The following is a 20924-nucleotide window of genomic DNA, read 5'->3' on the forward strand; positions in this document are numbered from 1 at the left end:
TGGAGAACCGGAGCCGCCGCTCTAACCTCCGCTTCGTTGGGGTTCAGGAGAATGCCGAAGACAGTGACATGATCGGCTTCATGTCCCGGCTCATCCCGCAGCTCCTGGGGCGAGATGCCTTTCCCACTCCGGCGATCTATCTTGATAAAGTTGCTGAATTTTCAGGATAAGGTGAAAATTCTTTGCCTTGCCAGGGCCAACAAGATTCTTGAGTTCAATGGGAAGCGCATCTCCATTTATTCTGATTTCAGTCCTGAACTGACGGGGAGGCGTAGGAGCTTTGATCCTGTCAAACCTAAGCTCCGTGATCTTAATATGAAGTACTTTCTCCCTTACCCTGCTACGCTGTGTGTTGTTGTGGATGGCAAACAGCAACGCTTCTTTACCCATAAAGACGCTGAAGCTGTTTTTATGACTACTGCAAACTCTCCTGGTCAGTTAAGTTCCGTTGAGGTGAGGTTGTTGTCCATGACTGTCACTAGTAGCAACTGCTATCATTAGCCTTGCGGCTTCGATTATCGTACGATCCAGTTAAGTGATTTTCTCTTTTAGTTACATTTTTCTTTTCCTGTTGAGCTTATCTTCTTTAATTGGCAGGTGATTATTGATTTGTTGATACACTTTTTTGTGTGGTCCCTAAGTTGTTGTTGCAGTTATTCTGCTTGTTCATATTTTCACAGTGTAACATTACTTTCGTTTCCTGTCATGATAGAGACCACTTTTTGTGACACTTCCCCCTAGCGGTGGGTAGTATTAGCTATTGCTTGGGTTATCTGGTTATACATTTCTGAGCTACGTTTTTTCCCCCCTGTTCAATGCAGACTTGTGCTTTGATTTTAATTGATGGTCTGCACCTACACAGTTAGGTTAACTTGTGGAAATGCTCTGGGATTTGGTTTCTGGGGTTACTGGGCCTTCTTGTTGTATATTTTGTATTCATTTTTTATTTTTATTTTTATTTTTATTTTTTTATGTTTGTATTTGTTTGTTGTTTTGTGTGTCTGTCCCACAGTAAACAATGCATCTTGCAATCTTTACAACCTGGTATTGCATTTATGCCTGAGTAGAAACAGTATCATTATTAGTTTTTCCTTCCAAGCTGGATGAATTTAAGGGATTAACAATAATTCATATGAACATTAGGAGTCTTTTGCCTAAAATAGACTTACTTCGTGCATGGATTGTTCTACATAAACCCAACATCATTACACTCTCGGAGACTTGGCTCAACAATAACATCTCTGATAATGAATTAAATATAGCAAATTATGTTCTATATAGATCTGACAGGTGCTCCAGGGGTGGAGGTGTGGCAATATATGTTTCTTCTGATCTTGTGAGCAAACTAGTTGTTCCTACAATTTCGACTCCACATTTTGAAAGTATATTCATTAAGATAAAGTTGGATGTAAATAAATGTCTCACTATCGGTAGCATATATAGGCCACCCTCATCTCCAGCTGAGTCCTTTAACTGCATGATCTCTACCATTAACTCCATCTCCAGTAGCAATGAACTAATCTTACTCAGAGATTTCAACAAAAACTGGTTGGATAAGTCATCTGATAAAGAAAGAAAATTATTTTATAGTATTAATCCTAACCAATTAATAAAGGAGCCAACCCGAATCACCCCTAGAACACAATCTTTGCTTGACTGGATTCTTGGGTCACACCCTCATAGATTCTTACAGGCTGGTATCATGTCTGACTGCTTCGGTGATCATTCAATTATTTTTTGTTTATGGAACTAAACTAAATTACCCCCTAAATTGATTAAAATCAGACAATATAAGAAATTGAACCCTGATCTATTCATTAATGATTTGATCAATATTAATTGGGACAGATACCAACTTAGACCCTTTGTTCAGGATGCCTGGGATTTTCTGTACAATGAAGTTACTGAAGTGGTGGACAGGCATGCACCCTGGAGAGCTGTTAAAGTCAAGGGCAAACATCTCCCTTGGATTAATTCTGATCTTATAAGTCTCTTTAGAGAGAGGGACAAAGCCTGGGCAACTTGTCGTTGAACACGAGATAATGCTGATTGGGAAGTGTACCGGCAACTACATAATATGAGCAAAACAAAAACCTGTAATGCAAAATCTAACTACCATAGAGAATCTCTCACATCTGACTTTAAGAACCCTAAACAATTCTGGAATAAAATTAAAACCATTATTAGTACATCTGACAAACTTACTATTAATAAAATAAGAGCTGACAATGCTATAGTTCATGACTCATTAGCTATTGCCCAAATTTTCAATCAGCATTTCTCGACTGTCTGTTCCTCACTACTACCTGAATCCAATATATCTACGTCCTCCTCCAACCATATTCCAGCCTGTTACAGTTCTTTTCCGTTCAGGAAAATTTCTCCATTAGAGGTTCAGAATGCCATCAACGATCTGAAAGTAAATAGCAGTTCAGGACTTGATGGTTTAGAGAACAGGTTCATCAAGCTAGCTTCCCATGTTCTAATATATACTCTTGCTGATCTATTTAACCTTTCACTGTCCACCTGTGAGTTACCAAATGTTTGGAAATGCGCCCGCATCACCCCACTCCATAAAGTATTTGAAAAGTTAATTTATAATCAACTTTCCCACTATCTCACTATTAACAATATATTATCACCATTCCAGTCCGGCTTCAGGTCCAATTATTCAACGACAACTGCTCTTTTAAAGTTTACAAATGATGTGTTTTCTGCCGCAGAACATGGTGAACTCACTGGTGCGATATATTCATTGACTTGACTAAAGCCTTTGATTTTATTGATCGTTATTTGCTTTTAGACAAACTATACAATATTGGTCTTTCTTTCAATGCAGTCAAGTGGTTTAGCTCATACCTTCACAACAGAAAACAGTGTGTTGTCCTGAATGGATTTCAATCCGATTTCCTTACTCAGCAATGTGGTGTCCCTCAGGGGTCAACACTCGGACCACTTCTATTCTCAATCTATGTAAATAATCTCCCATCAAGTCTGGCTAAATATCGTGTTCAACTTTATGCTGATGACACCGTCATATATACATCCCAGCCTGACATACCACAAATTCAATCTTCTCTTCAGTCTGATTTTACCTCTGTTCAGGAGTGGCTATCTTGTAACAAACTCCTGCTTAATAAATCAAAATCCTACATCATGATATTTGGTACCAAACAAAAACTGAAATCCAAACCTGGTTCCTGTGTTGTACTGTAATGACGGCTCCACTGACTAAAGTTAACAGTTTTAAATATGTTGGTGTATGGCTGGATTCAGAACTCAATTTTAAACCTCATTTAAATAATCTACTCCACAAAGTAAATTTTGGTATTAATATGTTATATCGCTCGTGTAACTGTTTTTCATTTAGTGTACGTAAGAGATTGGCTACTCAACTTATACTTCCAATCATGGATTATTGTGATGTTGTATACCAAAATGCTCATAACTCTGACCTTGCTTCACTTAACACAGCCTATAATAGACTCTGTAGATTTGTCCTTGGTTGCCCTTATCACACCCATCACTGCATGATGTACAATAGACTCAACTGGCCATCATTGAATGTGAGAAGACATATGCACTGGTTGCAACGTATATTCAAATGTATTTACTTTAATTATCCACCTTATCTACAGCAGTTTCTTATACCATATACATCAATTTATCATATTAGACATTTTGCCCATCTCTATTTTTCTGTTCCCAATGTCAATAAATCTTTTGGCAGAAGATCTTTTATGGTTAAAGCACCAGCAGATTGGAATAACCTACCGACTAATATCAGATCCATTTCTTCATTTGTTATCTTTAAGCGTGCTCTGTCCTCTCACCTTAATTTGGCCTGCTCTTGTTTTCATTGAAGCTGCAAGAACTTTCTGATTTGGTGAATTGATTGTATTCATTATCTGCTGTTGTCTCAGTATCAGTGTTGGCCATTGTGGCCTTCTTATGGTTGTATTGTTCTGATGTCGACATTATGTTAACTGTGGTCTGTCCTTTTTTTGGTTTTTGTATTTTTATTTTTATTTTTATTTTTATTATTTTTGTATTGTCGAGTTTATGTGCATAACTTGAGTCCAGGTATCTGTATATGTCTAGACCCCTTCGAAAACGAGATGATACATTTCAAGGGGTTTATCCAAATAAATAAATTTCAATTATAATTATTACATTTATTATTTTAGTTGATTCATTCATTAATTTTGTTTCAACACTAACTGGTGCATAATAACACCAGTAAAAAAAACATAAATAACCCCCACCAATTCTACAATGAAAACTGTAACCTTGATGTTCAGTCAAAAAGAGGCCTGCACACTGGTCAGAGGAATAGGCAATTATCCTCTATATAACATCAGCTGGTTTTGGAAGACAAAACCCATCATCACACTGGCCATAATGAATGCTTCAACTTGGCTGGTGCAGAGTTCAATATTTAGCTTCTTATGGATGTTTTTGTAGATGTTAAATATCCTTATTGTCCCACTGAGCTTAACTCTTCTTTTGCTTTGGTAAATGAATGGTGAAAGAGCAATCCACTGGACATAAATAAAGATGATATAGAGATATACATGTTTATATGTACGTTATCGATCTCTTGTCAAAGGTAAATCATTACTTACTTCGTGCTCTTCAGCATGGTTATTTCATTTATTGCAAGAGGAACGCTGTAATTTTACACATCAATGTCTGGTTACAGGTCTTGTGAAATACTCTTGCATATGTGGAAAAATTGATCTTTAGAGACCTTGTGAGGCCAGAGAGAGCGGTGTGAAGTGTTGAATTGCTTCAAGTGATGTCATGTGATGAAAACAAAAAGTCTGAGGTTGAGAAGTTTACCAAATCTCTGTCGCCTGCATCCTAACCCGGCCTTTATTGATCATCAACAATTAACAAAAAAATACATTAAAAATGTGATATGCATTTAATTATTGGTTATTTATTTAATCAATAATGGCAAATATCCACTGGTTTCACCTTCTTAAACTTGAAACTTTGCTACTTAATCAGTATTCCCTAACTGAAAGGAAAGAAATGGTAATTGTGATTGTATTGAACAACGAAAGGTCTTTGAAACTTTGATTTGATTGAAAATCAAGATAGAAAGTTATAACTGACAGCAGCCCTTACCACATCTAGACCACATCATCTAGATTATACATATTAAGTAGCAATGGCGTCCAGTAGCAACGTATACATTGAAATGTTACTTTGTGTTTGTCATAGAGAAACTGATGCCTTTCACTGCAGGTCAGTGGTATTGATTTAGGGAAAGGAAGATAAGTGACTTTGTGTGTGAGTGTGTCTGTGTGTGTGTGTGTGTGTGTGTGCGTGTGTGCGTGTGTTTGTGTCCGTCCGTCCGTCTGTTTCATCCTCTGTGGGCAAGGCCTCAGCTCTGGTTCTGATTAACTCCCTGTAAAAACACCTCTGTTCAGAACATCACAGCCCGTACACACAGACACACACATGCACACACACACACACACATGCTGCGCAGCTCCTGGAGCCACCCTGTTCACAAAGGGGAGTCTACACCCATCATTCAAAGCCTTATGGGCTTTAAGAATGCTGACACACACACAGTCAATCTCTCACACACACACACACACACACACACACACACACACACACACACACATAAACACACACACACACACACACACACACACACACACACACACACACACACACACACACACACGTAGACACACAAAGTGCTCTGTTTTCTTAGCTTTGATACTCTTATAGAGTTCAGAGGTGAGAGGGCTGGAGGTAACACTGTGTTTTTCCAGCGCTTTCTAACCACCTAAATCTGCTTCTGCACACACAAGGAGGTCCAGATGGCTGGGTGGAGACAAAAACACCCTCACACACACACACACACACACACACACACACACACACACACACACACACACACACACACTGTCTCAGTATTGAGTCAACTTATTATCGGTTTACTATCAGTTTATGTTTATGTTTAATGATAGGCCTGAATACGAATTACACAAATGCTACTCAGAGAATATAAGAGACAGTAACCGCCCAGGATGAGCTCATAGCAATGCCCCATGAGGTGTGCAATTTCAGTACTGTCTACATGCTTGCAGCTAGGGGACGTCCACCCGCACCACAGCAGCAGCAGTGCTTCAGGAAACATGATACATAGTAGCTGACGTGTTCAGGTCCTCTAAATCTCAGCCAGCTGAGAGCAGTCACATGTGATCAATGGCTGAATTTATCACGAAGAGCCAAGTGCCGTCAGTCGCACACATGCACAAGGGTGTGTATTTGCATGTGTGTACATAGGTGTTTATGGATGCGTACCACTGCCACCCCTTGAGTCACAATTGACGTTGTCTTTAGTGAGCAATTATAGCCACAATGGCTGTGAAAAAGGTCACAGTCGCTATGGCTATCAACACTCCGCACCAAATGCCAACTGTGCACATCAGTGTGTGTGCACTGAATGTGTGTGAACTGTAACCAAAATGCCAACAGCCAAACTATTACACACACACACACACACTCACACACACGCGCGCGCACACACACACACACACACACACACACACACACACACACACACACACACAATCACACACGCACGCACGCACGCACACACACACACACACACACAAAGCCGTCTTCAGTGCTTAATGGTAATCTGCAGCAATCCGGCATGATTGATGAGAGAATTAGTGTTGCCAAGAAAAGCAAAGCATTATGGGAATAAGGAAGTTGTATTATTAGATAGGGAGCATGACATTAAAGGATACAATGGCAGCAGTTATGTGAGATTATGAGTTTGTGTTTGCTTGTCAATGTGTATGTTTGGTCAAGAAGGATCATCAGCAGGACAGTTATTGATGAATGAGGCACCATCATTTGTATTTTATTATGGTCGTCTGGGTCATAGGCACGCTGCACTCATTAACATTTGAGCTAATTAATGCTCAAAGACCATGTGGATAAACACCTGTCTGTGAGTTTACAGCAACTGCTTAGGCTTATATAAATGCTAATTCTCTCCTTAAGCATTACATAAGAAAAATCTTTGACTTTGTGGCTTTTTTTTGACAACAAATGATGTTTTTTCTATAATTAAAAACAAGACATCTCATTTTTCATTGTTAGAATAAAACCAAAAACATTTTTTTATTTGATTCTTTTTTCTTCTACTTATACACTGTACGTTCATTGGGGTAGAGATATACTTATTTGTCATATTTATTTGTTAAGACTCTAGTCATCAGAAGGACAAACAGATTTTAGAGTATCCTTATACGGTATCCATGTTTTTGTTGCTCTTAAGTGCTTTAGTAACATTTCAAGAAACTTGACATTGTGAATGTTTTGTGTGTTACTTTGCTTCTCCTCCTGCCAATAATTTATCTTTTACTTATGCAAGTAAATATATAGAATTGTGGTAGTTATATGTCATACTCAAAACTTCCATTTCCTGTTTGGAACCACAAAATGACCTTTTTTTAACCAGCAGTAAATAGCAATTTTTTTTTTCTTCCCTTGCTGGAGGTCTTGAAGTGAAACTGAAACAAATATGCTGACAGTATTGCTTGTTCAGTTTGGCTTGTGTTTCATTGCCCCAAGGTAGGACAAACGTAATGTTTCAAAAGTAAGGCAGTTAGTCAGTTCATTGAGTGGTGCACAGTATAGAGGTCTTACTTCTGCAATGAGGCTCCTTTTGATGTACAAGTGTACCCCCGGACAGGATGCCTCACCTCAGAGTTTTCAAGGTTTTACTTTTCATGATGATGAAATTATAATATTCTCCCTGAAAGAATCTGCACTTATTCACCCTTTCTCCTTGTCCTTGGAAAGTTTTCCTGGTATTTCTCCATCATTTGAGTCTTTGTCATGACTCTTTAGATCTTTCAAAACTTTTGGATTTAAAGGGACTAATCCTTAAGGAGGTTGTATGTTTGAGCTTCAAAAAGGGATGTCATGTGGCTGCACTGTTGTGCTTTCACTGGCTGCTATATGAGGCACTCTCTTCTGTTTATATGCACAGCCCATTGCTCCAGATGGTGAGTTGTGTTGCTGTGAGTCAGAATATAAAGCAAGCAGGCAGCAAAAGGTGTGATTTAACAGACCTTTTAACATGCGCTATGATGCCAGACACACTGGTTTCAGCATCTTAAAATCAGGTGACCTCCAATTACATCCCAGGAGCATAATGCACCACTGTCCCTGCATCATATACACTTTATTGCCTTTACGATCCATAAATCTCAATTCACTACTTACCCTAAAGGAATTGCTGAATAAGATAGTTTCCTATAACCTTTAAAAGTTATACAATCTGTTTAGATTTTATGTTGTAAACATTTTGCCAGAGCAGGTGCCTTTGTTTGAACATGATGTATGTCTCACTTTGAAACAAAACTCTTCACACACAGTTTCCTGCTGATGGCCTGAAGAATAACAATTCAAGTCATCTATTGTTAGCTACTTCTGTACATTTGATAGCTATGGTTGATGTTCCCTAGGGCTGTAAACACTACTGCTGCTTTAAACCAAAGAACTTATTTATTACCCAGGAGGATGCTTCTCTTTATTTTCTGTGCAGACACATTTGTAATGAACTATTTTATTTCTGACAGCCCGCTTACAGGGGGAGTTTGGCCGTTCTGTTTTTGAGCGACAGAGAAAGGGAGAGAATAAATGTCTATACATATGTATTAAATGCATCTATACTTTAGTCATTTATTCAATGTTTTAAGGGACTGTTAATTATGGCAAGAAGAGGCAACTGAAACTGAAACTTACTGATTGGATATATGACAAAGTTTTTATATCAAGGGACAAACCTCCGAGTTATCAGTTACATGATGTTCTCCAACCAATGTTCCTTGTGTGATTTTGGATGTTTCACACTGCGAAAAAAATAAGACCAAAGAAAGAAAAATATGTGCATTTCTTTAAGAGAAGGATGCCTTCTATTTTCTGTCTCTCTTTCTTACACACACCCTGGCCCGCCTAGTGTATTTCCCTCCTGGCTTTCCAATTTAAATGCAAATGTTCCCAAATCGGACTCCACAAAGGCGCAGAGGCAAAATCATTTGACGCAGCGATGAATTATATATTTTAATTAAGCAGCCAAAAGAATCACGCCTATTCAGCCCTTTCCCCTCCAATAAGAAATGAATAAATAAATATGGAAGAAGGGAAGAAGAAAAAGGGAATAAATGGGTGGGCTATGGGATGGATGGATGGATGAAGGGAGGAGGGTTTGTATTGAGTTTCTGTGATTGCAGCACTATCCGCCCGTGGGCTGTCATTATGTGAGCGATCTGAAGCTGTCAGATTTCAAAACTGTATTGTTTCCTGATAGACGGGCTAAATACCCCCACAGTTTCAAGCACACACACACACACATACACACTGGAGTATTTGCACCCAGAGACGCCCAAATACATGCAAACACACACACACACACACACACACACACACACACACACACACACACACACACACACACAGCATTTGGATTTTGATGGGCAAACCAGCACTTGAAGAGCAGAGATGGGGATTGTGATGCACTGACAAGGGATGCAATTTTAATTTCACCCCCTGTCACTCTCCTCAATATCTGTTTAGATGAAATACATATGAGCTGCCAATCACTCACTTACAAAAGGACACACTACCATGCCCACAAACACACACACACACACACACACACACACACGCACACACACACACACACACACACACACACACACACACACACACACACACAACCATCTCTCAATTATATACATGCATGCAAACTTTCAGTTACTATTTCTATCATTCAAAGTTGCAAGTGTGGCTGTATACTCTTTTTTTTTCATAAATTGACAACTTTGAAATCTTTCCCTTTTAAGGCATGGCAGTTTACAGGGCTTGTATGTCTGCTTGCACCTCTGAGTTGAACCTGAAGAACAGTGTATACGATGGTACAAAGATGCCTCTTCAGATCTCTGTAGCTCTACTATGAGGCTGACAAAGGGAATGAGGCAGAGGTCAGCTGTGTGCTGAAAGAAAGGCTAGAATAAGTGTGAATAAAGAACAATGCAAAATGCAGAGAACAGCTCAAACACTACAACAAAACATCCAACAAGAATTTGTCAAAACAACCCAGAAATGTCTGCATACAACAGAACTGTATCAGTGTCTATCAGTGAGAAAAAGCTCTGATTGTAAACTCTTAGAACTATTTAAAAAAAGGTGAATGCTTAAAAACTAAATTATTAATTAAATTATTCTGTATAATTAGAATTAGTCTCCGGCTTCCTCCCACAGTCAAAGACATGCTCATCAGCTTCATTGGTGACTCTAAATATCCCATAGGTGTGGGTGTGAGTGCGAACGTTTGTCTGTCTCTATGTGTCAGCCCTGTGATTGACTGGCAACCAGTCCAGGGTGTACCCCGCCTTTCGCCCAATGACAGCTGGGATAGGCTCCAACCCCTCGCTACACCGAACAGGATAAGCGGTATAGATAATGGATGGATGGATGGATGGATAATTGGAATTAGAATACAAACCTCAAGATTGGTTGATTTAAGTCAAATTATTTTACAGAAAATACATTTACATAATTTGGTGTTTATGAAAGACTAACATCCAAAGATTACAATAAACACTACTTTATGTTTAGTTTAATTATCCGCATTCCTTTCAAGTCAAAAAATCAAACTTCGTTTATGGTGGGAAATTCCAGTAATTTTCATATCATGGAAAAATGTTCATATCAATGGACAAAATGTTGTAAAGTAAGACTAAAAACCACTTACCTTGTAATATTGCATGCATTAGTATTAAAGAACAACTGTAACATAAAAGCTGGGCAAGGAATGCATTAATCTTTATCCAAAGGCCTCCTTTGATTTTTCATTCGGAAAATTCTTCAGTATATGTATTTTAAAGATTTCTATTGAGAACAACCCTTTCCTTATTACTTTGTGTTGATCTGACATTAAAAAAAAAACAATATTATTTTAAATCTCCATAATGATTAAATGAATTAATAATTTAGGTGCAAGTTATTTTCAAACACAATTAGATCTGCAGTTGAAGAAAACCTTTTATGTTCTTTTCTGTAACAAGTTATGTTAGTGTAAAAGCACTTCCTCTTCATACACCATTAGTTTGGTCCTTCATGAAAAAATTCACTACTATGTTTAATGTCTTTGACTGTTTTATTGCCTTTTGACATTTGGGTCAAACTTTAAAAGGTTTTTCATGTTCTTGAACATCGCTCAGCAATACCGCGGATATGTTTCTCTCTTTCAGAGATGCGTAAACATGGTGTAGTGGAGTTCAATTTAAACCTTAACATAGAGAGACAAGAGGATTGAAGGATAAAACATACATACAGACAAGCTGTACTGAAGAGAGAGAGGGAGACCAAGAGTTAAATGGCGAAAGTAGAGATATGAAGAAGTGGAAAAGAGTAGAAAGGGTAAAAAAAACAAAAAACTGAAGCTTACAAAGACCACAAGATAATGGGAGATGACAGTGGTTTGTAACAGCTGGTACCTTAAATAAAAAGAACAAGGAAAATCACTTAACTGTCTTTGCCTCTATTTGGAGCACTCAGTCTGTTCTCCACATGCAGACACATACACCATACTCACCGCACGTCTCAGCAGCATGCAGACCCTTAGACAACCTTTGTCTGTAAGAGAGCCAACTATCTCTCTTTTAGCTGAACAGAGGAGAGGAGACGGAGGAAGAGCCCAGAGAGAGGAGAAGAGTTGCAGGGAGATAAAAGAGAAAAGACAGAGGCCACATTTTAATGGGAGGTTTTGGGTTAAGCCCCCCTCTTGGCAGGAATCTGCCCTGCTCAAGTGTTCCTGAAAGCCTCAACAGCGTATCCCTACAAGCTCCAATGATGTAGTTATGTTGGGGTGTACTCTGACCTCTGACCTTTCACCAGTAGTAGAAGTAAACAAGCAAAAAGGAAGTTTATTAATATGGATACATTTGAAAGCTGACTAATTAACACATATCTTGTGTGTTTAAGATTAAAAAATAGGAATCCAAATTTTTTCTTAGTGAACAATACCAGAATGCCATTCCTACTCTCACCGGAAAGCTGTGTGCTCACAGTCCTAAAGAATTTTCAGGTTTAAATGAAACGTTTGTTATATTGGGAAATTAGCTAATTTTCTTTTTCGCTTTCTCATGTCTTTATGCCAAATTTGAAGCTCGCTGCTTGTTGTCCTGCAGCCTCCAATTTAACTGCAAGTTTCTCTTCTTACACTTTGATTTTTGCATGGATTAAGGAAACAACCTATAAAGTGTTAATAAGCAAGCTTTGGAGACAGTGCTAGGTGGATTTTGTTTCTACAGTGCCAGGCTAGCTGTTTCTGACCATGTAGGGGAGCTACATCAGCCAGCTGCTGGTAGTAGCTTCATATTTGACACAAGGACATAAGAGGGGCAATTAATTAATCTTGGCATGAAAGTAAAAAAAAGTCTTTCGTTAAGTGTATAACTCCTATTTAAAAATCCAAACAAGTTTGTTGGTTCTAAGCTCTAACAGTGGGATATACTTTAAATACATTTTCTAATCTCATCTCATGAAGAAAGCACTCAAGCATATTTGACAAATGTTGAACTATTCCTTTAAAAGCTAGAAAAGGAGTTAAAACATGAAATACATGATGATCAAAAGACAGGAAATGAGAGCTCCCTTTACGTGCTCCATCTTGCGTCACCTTTCAAAATCTGTAAGTCATAATCAGGTTTATTGCCATGTAGGTTTACACATACAAGGAATTTCTCTTGGTGTTTCATAGAATGATTAAAAAAAAGATGAAGAACGAAAACAAGGAATAAAAATATAAAAAAGGTTAAAATGAATATGTACACTAGGTTTAATAGAAGAGCTGTACAGTTGTGCACGTATAAATAACAAATACTGAAACATTCATCTTAAATCTATAAACACTTTATGTAAGGCAACCATGTGGCTAAAGAATACCCATGAAGTGTTGTTTTACATGTAAGCTGTGTGTTTGTTTACGGTGTGCTGTACCTTTAAGAGCTTCTTCCCATAGCCCATCCCAAAGAGGATGGACCCATTAGGCTGATGAACAGAAAGAGAAAGAGAGAGAGAGAGAGGTTATACAGATAACAACAGTTAGAGAAGTAAAGAAAGGAATGCAATTTGAAAAAAGAGGGTTGAGAAGTCGGGAGGAAACAGCAAAGGAAGAGAAAACCCACTCAAGGGACCATACTAGTGAAAGGAGATAGAGAGACGCTGAGAGATACAGAGGACAGGAAGCTGCTATCTCTCCATCTCTTACGTGGTGTTGTAGGCGTCTATGGGTCTGTCAGTCAATCAGGACGACAGGCGGACACACTTACTCGCCGGCTCTCTGTCTCCTGCACACGCTCACACTGATGACTTTGCTGTGTGTGTGTCTACAGATGGCAAACCTTGTGACATCGTTGTGCTGTGTAGTTCTGGCCGCGGTGGTGGTAGCCTACGCTCAGAGACGCAGTCAGCTTGGTAAGTATGCATTTAATCTTCTTCTTCTTCATTGAATTGTACCTCCTTCCATCTGAGGCCTAGTGTGCTTCTATTTGGTCAACCTTAATGTTCTCTTCTCTGTTTCAGAGAAAATTATACAGTTTTGCTCTTTATTCTCTTCCCGTTAACTTTCCTGTACTCCACTGTGCTTTTCTATGCTGCACTATTTAGCTTTCTTTCTTACAGCCTTGCAGCAATTATATTGCTATTCATGCTCAACTTTTTCAATGTATCAACTTTCTCCTTCTCTACTTAAATAAATATATGATAATAACTATAGAACTTAAATCATTTCACCTCTTCTGTGCCCAAGTTATCTTCTTTCTGCTGTAACTCAATGCTCTCTGCTTTTTTGATATGTGACCATCATGTGTACCATCTTGCTAAGCCTGTTTTATCCTGAGATTGTTTTAAATTTGCTTTTGTAGTTGTTATTGTGGAGTTACACTAAGATTTCTTTAGCCTTGATGACATTTGTCATCATTAGTTTGAGCTACAGTAGCTGGTTATACTCTGTGAGGTCACCAAAGAGAAATGAACCTGTGAGAAAGCTTAGTTGGAATTCACTTTTTTTTCACAAAAGCGAGAAACAATAGCTGACCAAATGGGCTCGTCATCCCTCACTGCATGGTGCTAATATTTTGGCCACATTACCACGGCTACCTCCATAACAAACAAGGGCTCAACAAAGAAGCCAGTCAGGCAAAGTGGTGATCATGAGCATGTTTCATTGATTTGTGTACTGGGGTTTTAAGGGAGAAAGGAGACAGTGAAAAGACCCTCATAGTGCAGTGACTTTTTTTTCTCTGAAAGTTCACACAAGATGCATGACCATAAATTAGACCACGTGTGTACATGGTTTGTGTTGGTTTGTCTGTGTGAGTGTGTTTAACAGGGAAGTCAATTTGTCACTTGACTTTTAGTGGAGAGTGGCCTTGGCTTATTAGCCAATGAGGTCTGGCTGTTTAAGTCAGCTGACCCAAAGAAAGAGTCTAAGGAAGTCAGTAAGTCCCCAGTGACGCACATCACTTCATCACGAGGGACACACACACACACACACACACACACACACACACACACGCAGACACACACATACACACACACACACACACACACACACACACACACACACACACACACACACACACACACACACACACACACAAACACACACACACACACACACACACATAAACAGAGCAAGAACGTCTTAGGAAATGGGCATGTTGTCTTTGGGGATTAGGTGAAAGCAGCAGATGAGGTAAGTGAAAGAGGGAGATGGAAAGAAAAACAATAAAAGGACAAGGGGATGAAGACGGGAAGAAATTCAGAAAATAGAAAAGTGATAAAAGGAAAATGGAAACAGACATAACAGTTGATGCTTGATGGAAAACTTGCAGGATAAAGCACTAAGAAAAAGACAGCTGTGTCCCAAACAATCATGTATATCATGTATGACAGAGAAAGCTTTACATTTTGTCTTTAAAATGGGTCCTGATTCAATTGTGAAAACGTATTTACTTTAAAAAGGGTGCCGTGATAGGACTGATGAATTTATTTTTCTTCCCTGTGTATATTTGTATTTGTATATACAAGATTGTATTCAGTGTAATATTAAGCTGTATTGTATCCTATTTTTACATTTTTGCTCTTCAAAAAATATGAAAGAAAGTGAAGAGGAGCGAGCAGGCAAAGTTGAGAGAGAAAGAGAGAGGTGAAAGATGAGCTCTTAAGGGAAAAACAGATATGGATAGAAGAAGGAATGAATAACATGAGTAGAAGAAAGAGACGTGCCAGTTGAGTGTTTGGGAAGCATTGTGTATGTGTGCTTGTTAATGCTGGAGTCTAGCTGTCACTGTCACTTGTCTTTGTTTTTAATGCTACATAGAATCAGCTGCCACATGCATCAACACTTACACAAAACACAAATGCACATACTTACACATTTACATAATCTATGGCAGACAAATACATATGCACATCCACATATATATAGTCAGACATAGCGAGAGTTCATCCCCTTCTATCTGTATTCACTTAGTTTGGAGGGAATGCACATACAAAGGAAGGGAAACACCATCTGTGTGTACTTGCGTGTGTGTGTGTGTGTGTGTGTGTGTGTGTGTGTGTGTGTGTGTGCGTGTGTGCATGCGGGTGTGCTTGACATTGAGTGTATAGGAAATCCATTTGAGATTTCATAATTAATGACAGCAGTGCATATCTGAACAAAGACACTGGGAAACACTGGTAGAAAACATTCACAGACTGAATCAGACAAATGGATACAAGCACCACATATACAGAAGTCAATGTTGTCTGGCAGGAGGAGAGATGGAAAGCAAAAAACAAAGAGCCAGCCAAGGCACACACAGAGACAGAGACATGACAGAAAGACAGACAGGGAGTGAAACAGGGCGGAGCACGATGACACAGAGAGACTTTAAGGCAAACAAGGCAAAGAAAAGAGAACTAAACGTGTGTAAATAAATGCATCAAATAGAACAAATTCATAAAGAAACACCTTTTTGAATAGGATAAAAACTTTCAATGATAAATGTTGGACATATCCCTGCTTTCATTCAAATATTCATTAATACATTATACTTGAAGATGATCTTGAAGTGCTGGTGTTTATTTCAGCCGCCATCCTTGACAAAACAATATATGAATATGAGGTTCATGTAAATATGTATGAAAGAAACTTGTATACCCGCTCTTCAAGTTCATGTTTTGTTTTCAGGTTTTTTTAAACCCAAACACAAACAAAAAGATTAATTTACTGCATGAATGAATTATCATTTGTTGTATAAAAACAATAAGGCTACCTAGTAAACCTTGACGAATGTTAGTGTATTTACACCAGCATTTGTGTCTTCAGCTATAATTCCCCCTCCCCAAGTAGAACTACTTTTTGATTCTGATACTGAGGAAAATTCATTGAATGTGCCATTTCTTTTCAGCTTTCAGCATTCACTCAAAGAAAAAAGAAAAAGGAAGCCTTAGCAACAGGAATGACAGCCCCCTAATGAAACATCATTTAAAACAACAGAGGGAAAAAGAAAATAACTGAAAGCCATAAACCCGCAGAGAGAAAAGGAGTGAGACTCCAAGGTCATGCCAATTAAACTTCCTTGAATGTGAATTTGATTTTTGATTGCCAGTGAAAAATAGATGATTAGATGGTAAGAGGGGAACAAGAAAGGTAGTGTGTAGGTGGAAAAGACACAAGACAGATATGGGGAAAGATATGAGAGAAAGCAGAATAGATGACAGATGGAGAGACAGGAGAGCTAAGGCGTGGGAGACACAGAGTCAGAGGAGCAATGCTGATAACAGTCAGATGTTTTTAATTTATGGCAAAATTCTTAAACACATATACATGTAATCCCTTTTATCCGTATGAAAATTTAAGCTCTATTTTAGTCTTTCAATAATCTTAATCGCTATAATCACCACCAGTACAAACCAATAGCAAAGAGTGCAACTGTCTAACTGAATTTTCTGCAATAATAGCATGTGTTAAGTATTTCTCTGCTGTCTTTAAACAAGATGCTGAATGCCAGCTATCAGGCATGCTGCGCTGCTTAGCTGGACCTGATCCCTGAACCTGACCTCTGGAGGAGAGAAAAAATCCCTTCAAGGATCGATAACATAATTTTCATTAATTAGCATTCGATTGAGAGTAGATTGCATTGCAAGCAGAACAAAATGAGCAGTACATGTTTAATATGCAAGTCCATAGGCAGTAAAGCCACATGGTGACAAGGTGAGCAATCAGTATTTGTCCGGCCTTGAGTAATCAGGAGAATCACATCATTTGACAGGAATATGTTAGCTCTTTAGCAACAATGTTTCATCAGCGTTACACAAAAACTGTATCTGACATATCATCAACAAACACAGGTCTTGGGTCTGTGGTTTAACATGCATTACACCTTAGTGGATCCAGCGAGGCTCACTATCACCTCTGATGGAGTGATACTTCTTGTTTACATTTTTTCCTGGAACATATGACATAAATCTGTTTTAGGCCTACATTGGGCCAGTTTTAAATGTCCAAGGGTTCCTTTTGGATCAGGTCTGTTTAAAATCTAAACGTTTAAGGTACATTTGCACTTATGGCCAATAGTAACACTTTTAAATCAGCATAAACATGAGGTGAGTGCATTAATTAGAGTTCAAAGACTGTCTAAACAACTGGCCAGAAGACGAGAAGACATACATTTTTATGTATTTATCTATTTTCATGGCTGCTCTGGAAGTCACTGTTTCTGTAAGATTGTTCTATTCCAGTGATGATACAATCACTTACATATGGCCGCATGTGGCTCAGTGGTAGATCTCAATCGGAAGGTTGGGGGTTTGATCCCTGACTGCTACAGTCACATGTTGAAGTGTCCTTGGCCAAGACATTGAACCCCAAATTGCTCTCGAAGGAATGCGCAATGAATGTGCATTGATAATGATTGGAGATTGGCATTTAGGCCTTTGCCATCAGTGTGTGAATGTGTGTGTGAATGGGTGAATCTGACATGTAGTGACATGTAGACTAGAAAAGAGCCCTGTAAGTACAGTCCATTTACCATTTAAAAATTAAGCTTTGAACAGTAAAAACTAAGAACAAGCACAAAAATAAATAAATAAATAAATACAAATCAGCAAAGTAAAAGACCGTTCAGTGGAGGGGAACAAAAGAAACAAAGAAAACTAAAAACATTTTTGATTATTTGCTTTGACGTTTTTTAATGACGGCAACAGTTAAGCTCGTCAGCCCCACACCACATACCACACTCACCTCTGTCTCTGCTTTGTAATGTGTGTTGGGGATGGGGGGATGGGGAAAGGGGGTATTAATATGGTGACGTCATGCTGTTAAGAGAGAAGTTATTTATGGGAGTCAATATCCTGATTGTGAGACAAATGTTTCCACTCAGAATCATTTCCTACATCTGATTCTCTTCTGTCTTTATGCCTCTCCATCCCTACCCTCCTTCCTACTCGCTTCACTTTCCTCTTCCTCCACTTCACTGTCTACTTCATCCACGCTTGTTCCCCTCTCACTTTTCCTTCATATCTGTAATCCTTCTCCTTTTTTCTTGTCTCTCGTTTTTACTTACTAATTATGCTTCACTCTAAATCTCTGTTCCTTTAATATCCTGCTTTCTCCTTCGCTTCCTCTCCCATGTCTTAATCCATCACCTGAGTGGTCAACAGCAGATTTATTGCCCATTACATCATTTGCCGCTGATGCTACGCCAGCATCACTTAACATTTCAGCGTGTTTCATCTCTGCACTTTTTTTGAGCTTCTTTACCTCACACTGATTCAATCTAATTATGAGGAACAGGGGAGCAATAGGGGAAGAGAGACAGAGGTCAGGATACAGAATGGGAGAGGGAAAGGGAGCGAATGACAGACAGTGGGGTAGTAGGAGGTTAACACTCAAACTAATTCCACGATATTACAGCTGTCAAAGCTGTATTTATTTCTTGAGCATTTGACATGTGCTTCTAAGTATTTCCAACATGACTCTAAACAGGCTTTGCTACACTGCAGTATGTATCCTCACCCTTGTGAATGGATTATCTTAAATACTCATACAATTATATACTTGTGATTCCACCATCCCCCAACCCCATCTCCCCAGGTGACAGCCAAGTCGAAATCAATTGATGTGAATGTTAATATAGGTGGATTTATATGGCATTTATAGCATCTTACTTTTAGAGATTTTTTCATGAATCATAGCTATATTTTGATGAAATTATAAATGATTTAATTATCATAATGTATCATCTTACTTACTTCAAAAGACATGAACATCATATAAATATGTGTATTTATTTAGAACACCATAAGATTTAGTTAGAAAAGCCAATGCAATGAGAGAGAGATATATGTGGGTTTTAATGATAATGAAATGAGATCAATTAGACTGAACAGTTCCTCCAGACAGAATTCACAACATGCTGGCCAAACGTTCCTATGATGAAATCACTTGAAATATAAGCTGCTGTTTGTGATTTGTGTACCTCTGCACTTTAAGAAGTACAAAAGACAAATCTAGACAGTCTTAACTTCTTCATGGGATTCAGTGGCTCTCGGATGTGTTATCAGAGGAAACATACAGCTGTTGTAAGTAAGTAAAAAAAAAAAAAAAAGCGTGTTTAGGACGTCTTTTTGTAGGGCTGTTATGTGTAAGCTATGTATCTGCCGGCAGAGAACCTTGATCACACTCATTACCCTGAGTAGCACTCAGTGTAATCAACGTTCCCCGTTTGGCACGCTGTTTTCTTTTTTTTTTTTTAAATTAAATTCAAGATGGAGCTCAACCAGTTGATTGATTGACTGGATTGGCAGATGGATTACAGTCAGACTGACCGGATGACTGGCAAGGAGGCGACTTAAGGAATACTAATTCATTCATGGCTTTGATTTGTAAGGAAAAATGTTTTTTTTTGTAAGGAAAATATTTTTTTGGCAAAGATAAGAAGCATAAACAAAAAAGAAACAAACTTGTGAACATAATCATAATTCCTTTTATAAAACTTATCAAAGGATAAAAGTTGTGTTCTAATGAAACAGCAAACATGAAACAGCAAATATCCTGAGCTTTGTATACTTTTTCTTCAAACAGTGTTTTGTGCCTGAAATTAGAGGAAAATAACTGAAATAATGTGATTACTGGGTTTGTTTTGCTCACATTGTTTATATGTTTGTCAAGGATAGAAATAAAGAATTTGAAAATGTTTTACATACCCAAGTAGGATCATAACCTTGATTAATACCATTTAAATCAACACCATTATAAAAATGCAATGCAACCCAAAAAATACATCTTACCCTACTTACTAAGTGTAACCCTTGTACCCCAGGCTGGTTGATTCATCAGCTGACTGGCTGCTTAGATGGTTTGTTGCCTTTATGGCTGATGTTAACTCAACTGATTGGGTGACAAATCCGTCTTTTGGAAGCAAAACATAACAGCATCACATCCCTTCTTGAGGATCTGCGAGCTGCAGGTTGAAGACTGATTGACTACTTGGTTGTCTGAGTGCCTGTTTGATTGCAGAGGCACTGAGAAGATACAGCAGCTGACAGAGGGGTTTATTGACACGGGTATGGAGTTAATGTTGTTGCCTTTTGATTGGCTGGTTCGGTAATGATATTGCACGTTTAACTGAAGACTGTGTAGACGTTTCCATGTGAAAGACATGTTTCCTAGAGGGAAAAAATATCATGCTTTTGATCTATATCAGTGCTAATGCACTGTCAGTGGCATATGGAGAAGGAGGGAGAGGATTTTTATAATAATACATGAGAGAGAGACACAGACAGGGAGAGATGGAGTTTTATAAAGAAAAGAAAAATAG

At 38.4% G+C, this 20924-nt stretch overlaps 1 protein-coding gene across 3 annotated transcripts in view; it reads left to right on the top strand.

Annotated features, from left to right (window-relative positions):
• Positions 1–20924, top strand: part of cntfr (ciliary neurotrophic factor receptor) — a 220682-nt gene that overhangs the window by 76764 nt on the left and 122994 nt on the right. For 2 of the 3 annotated variants that reach the window (XM_069677259.1, XM_069677260.1), the window contains exon 3: positions 13449–13530. In XM_069677259.1, coding sequence (XP_069533360.1) covers positions 13449–13530 — 82 coding nt within the window. Of the gene's footprint in view, positions 1–12625; positions 13531–20924 lie in introns of those variants that run through there. The other variant, XM_069677258.1, reaches the window with a different exon arrangement.

The sequence above is a fragment of the Semicossyphus pulcher genome, unplaced genomic scaffold (assembly GCF_022749685.1).
Source record: "Semicossyphus pulcher isolate SPU_LCO1_2020_fin unplaced genomic scaffold, fSemPul1.0.p SCAF_28, whole genome shotgun sequence".
NCBI lineage: Eukaryota > Metazoa > Chordata > Actinopteri > Labriformes > Labridae > Semicossyphus > Semicossyphus pulcher.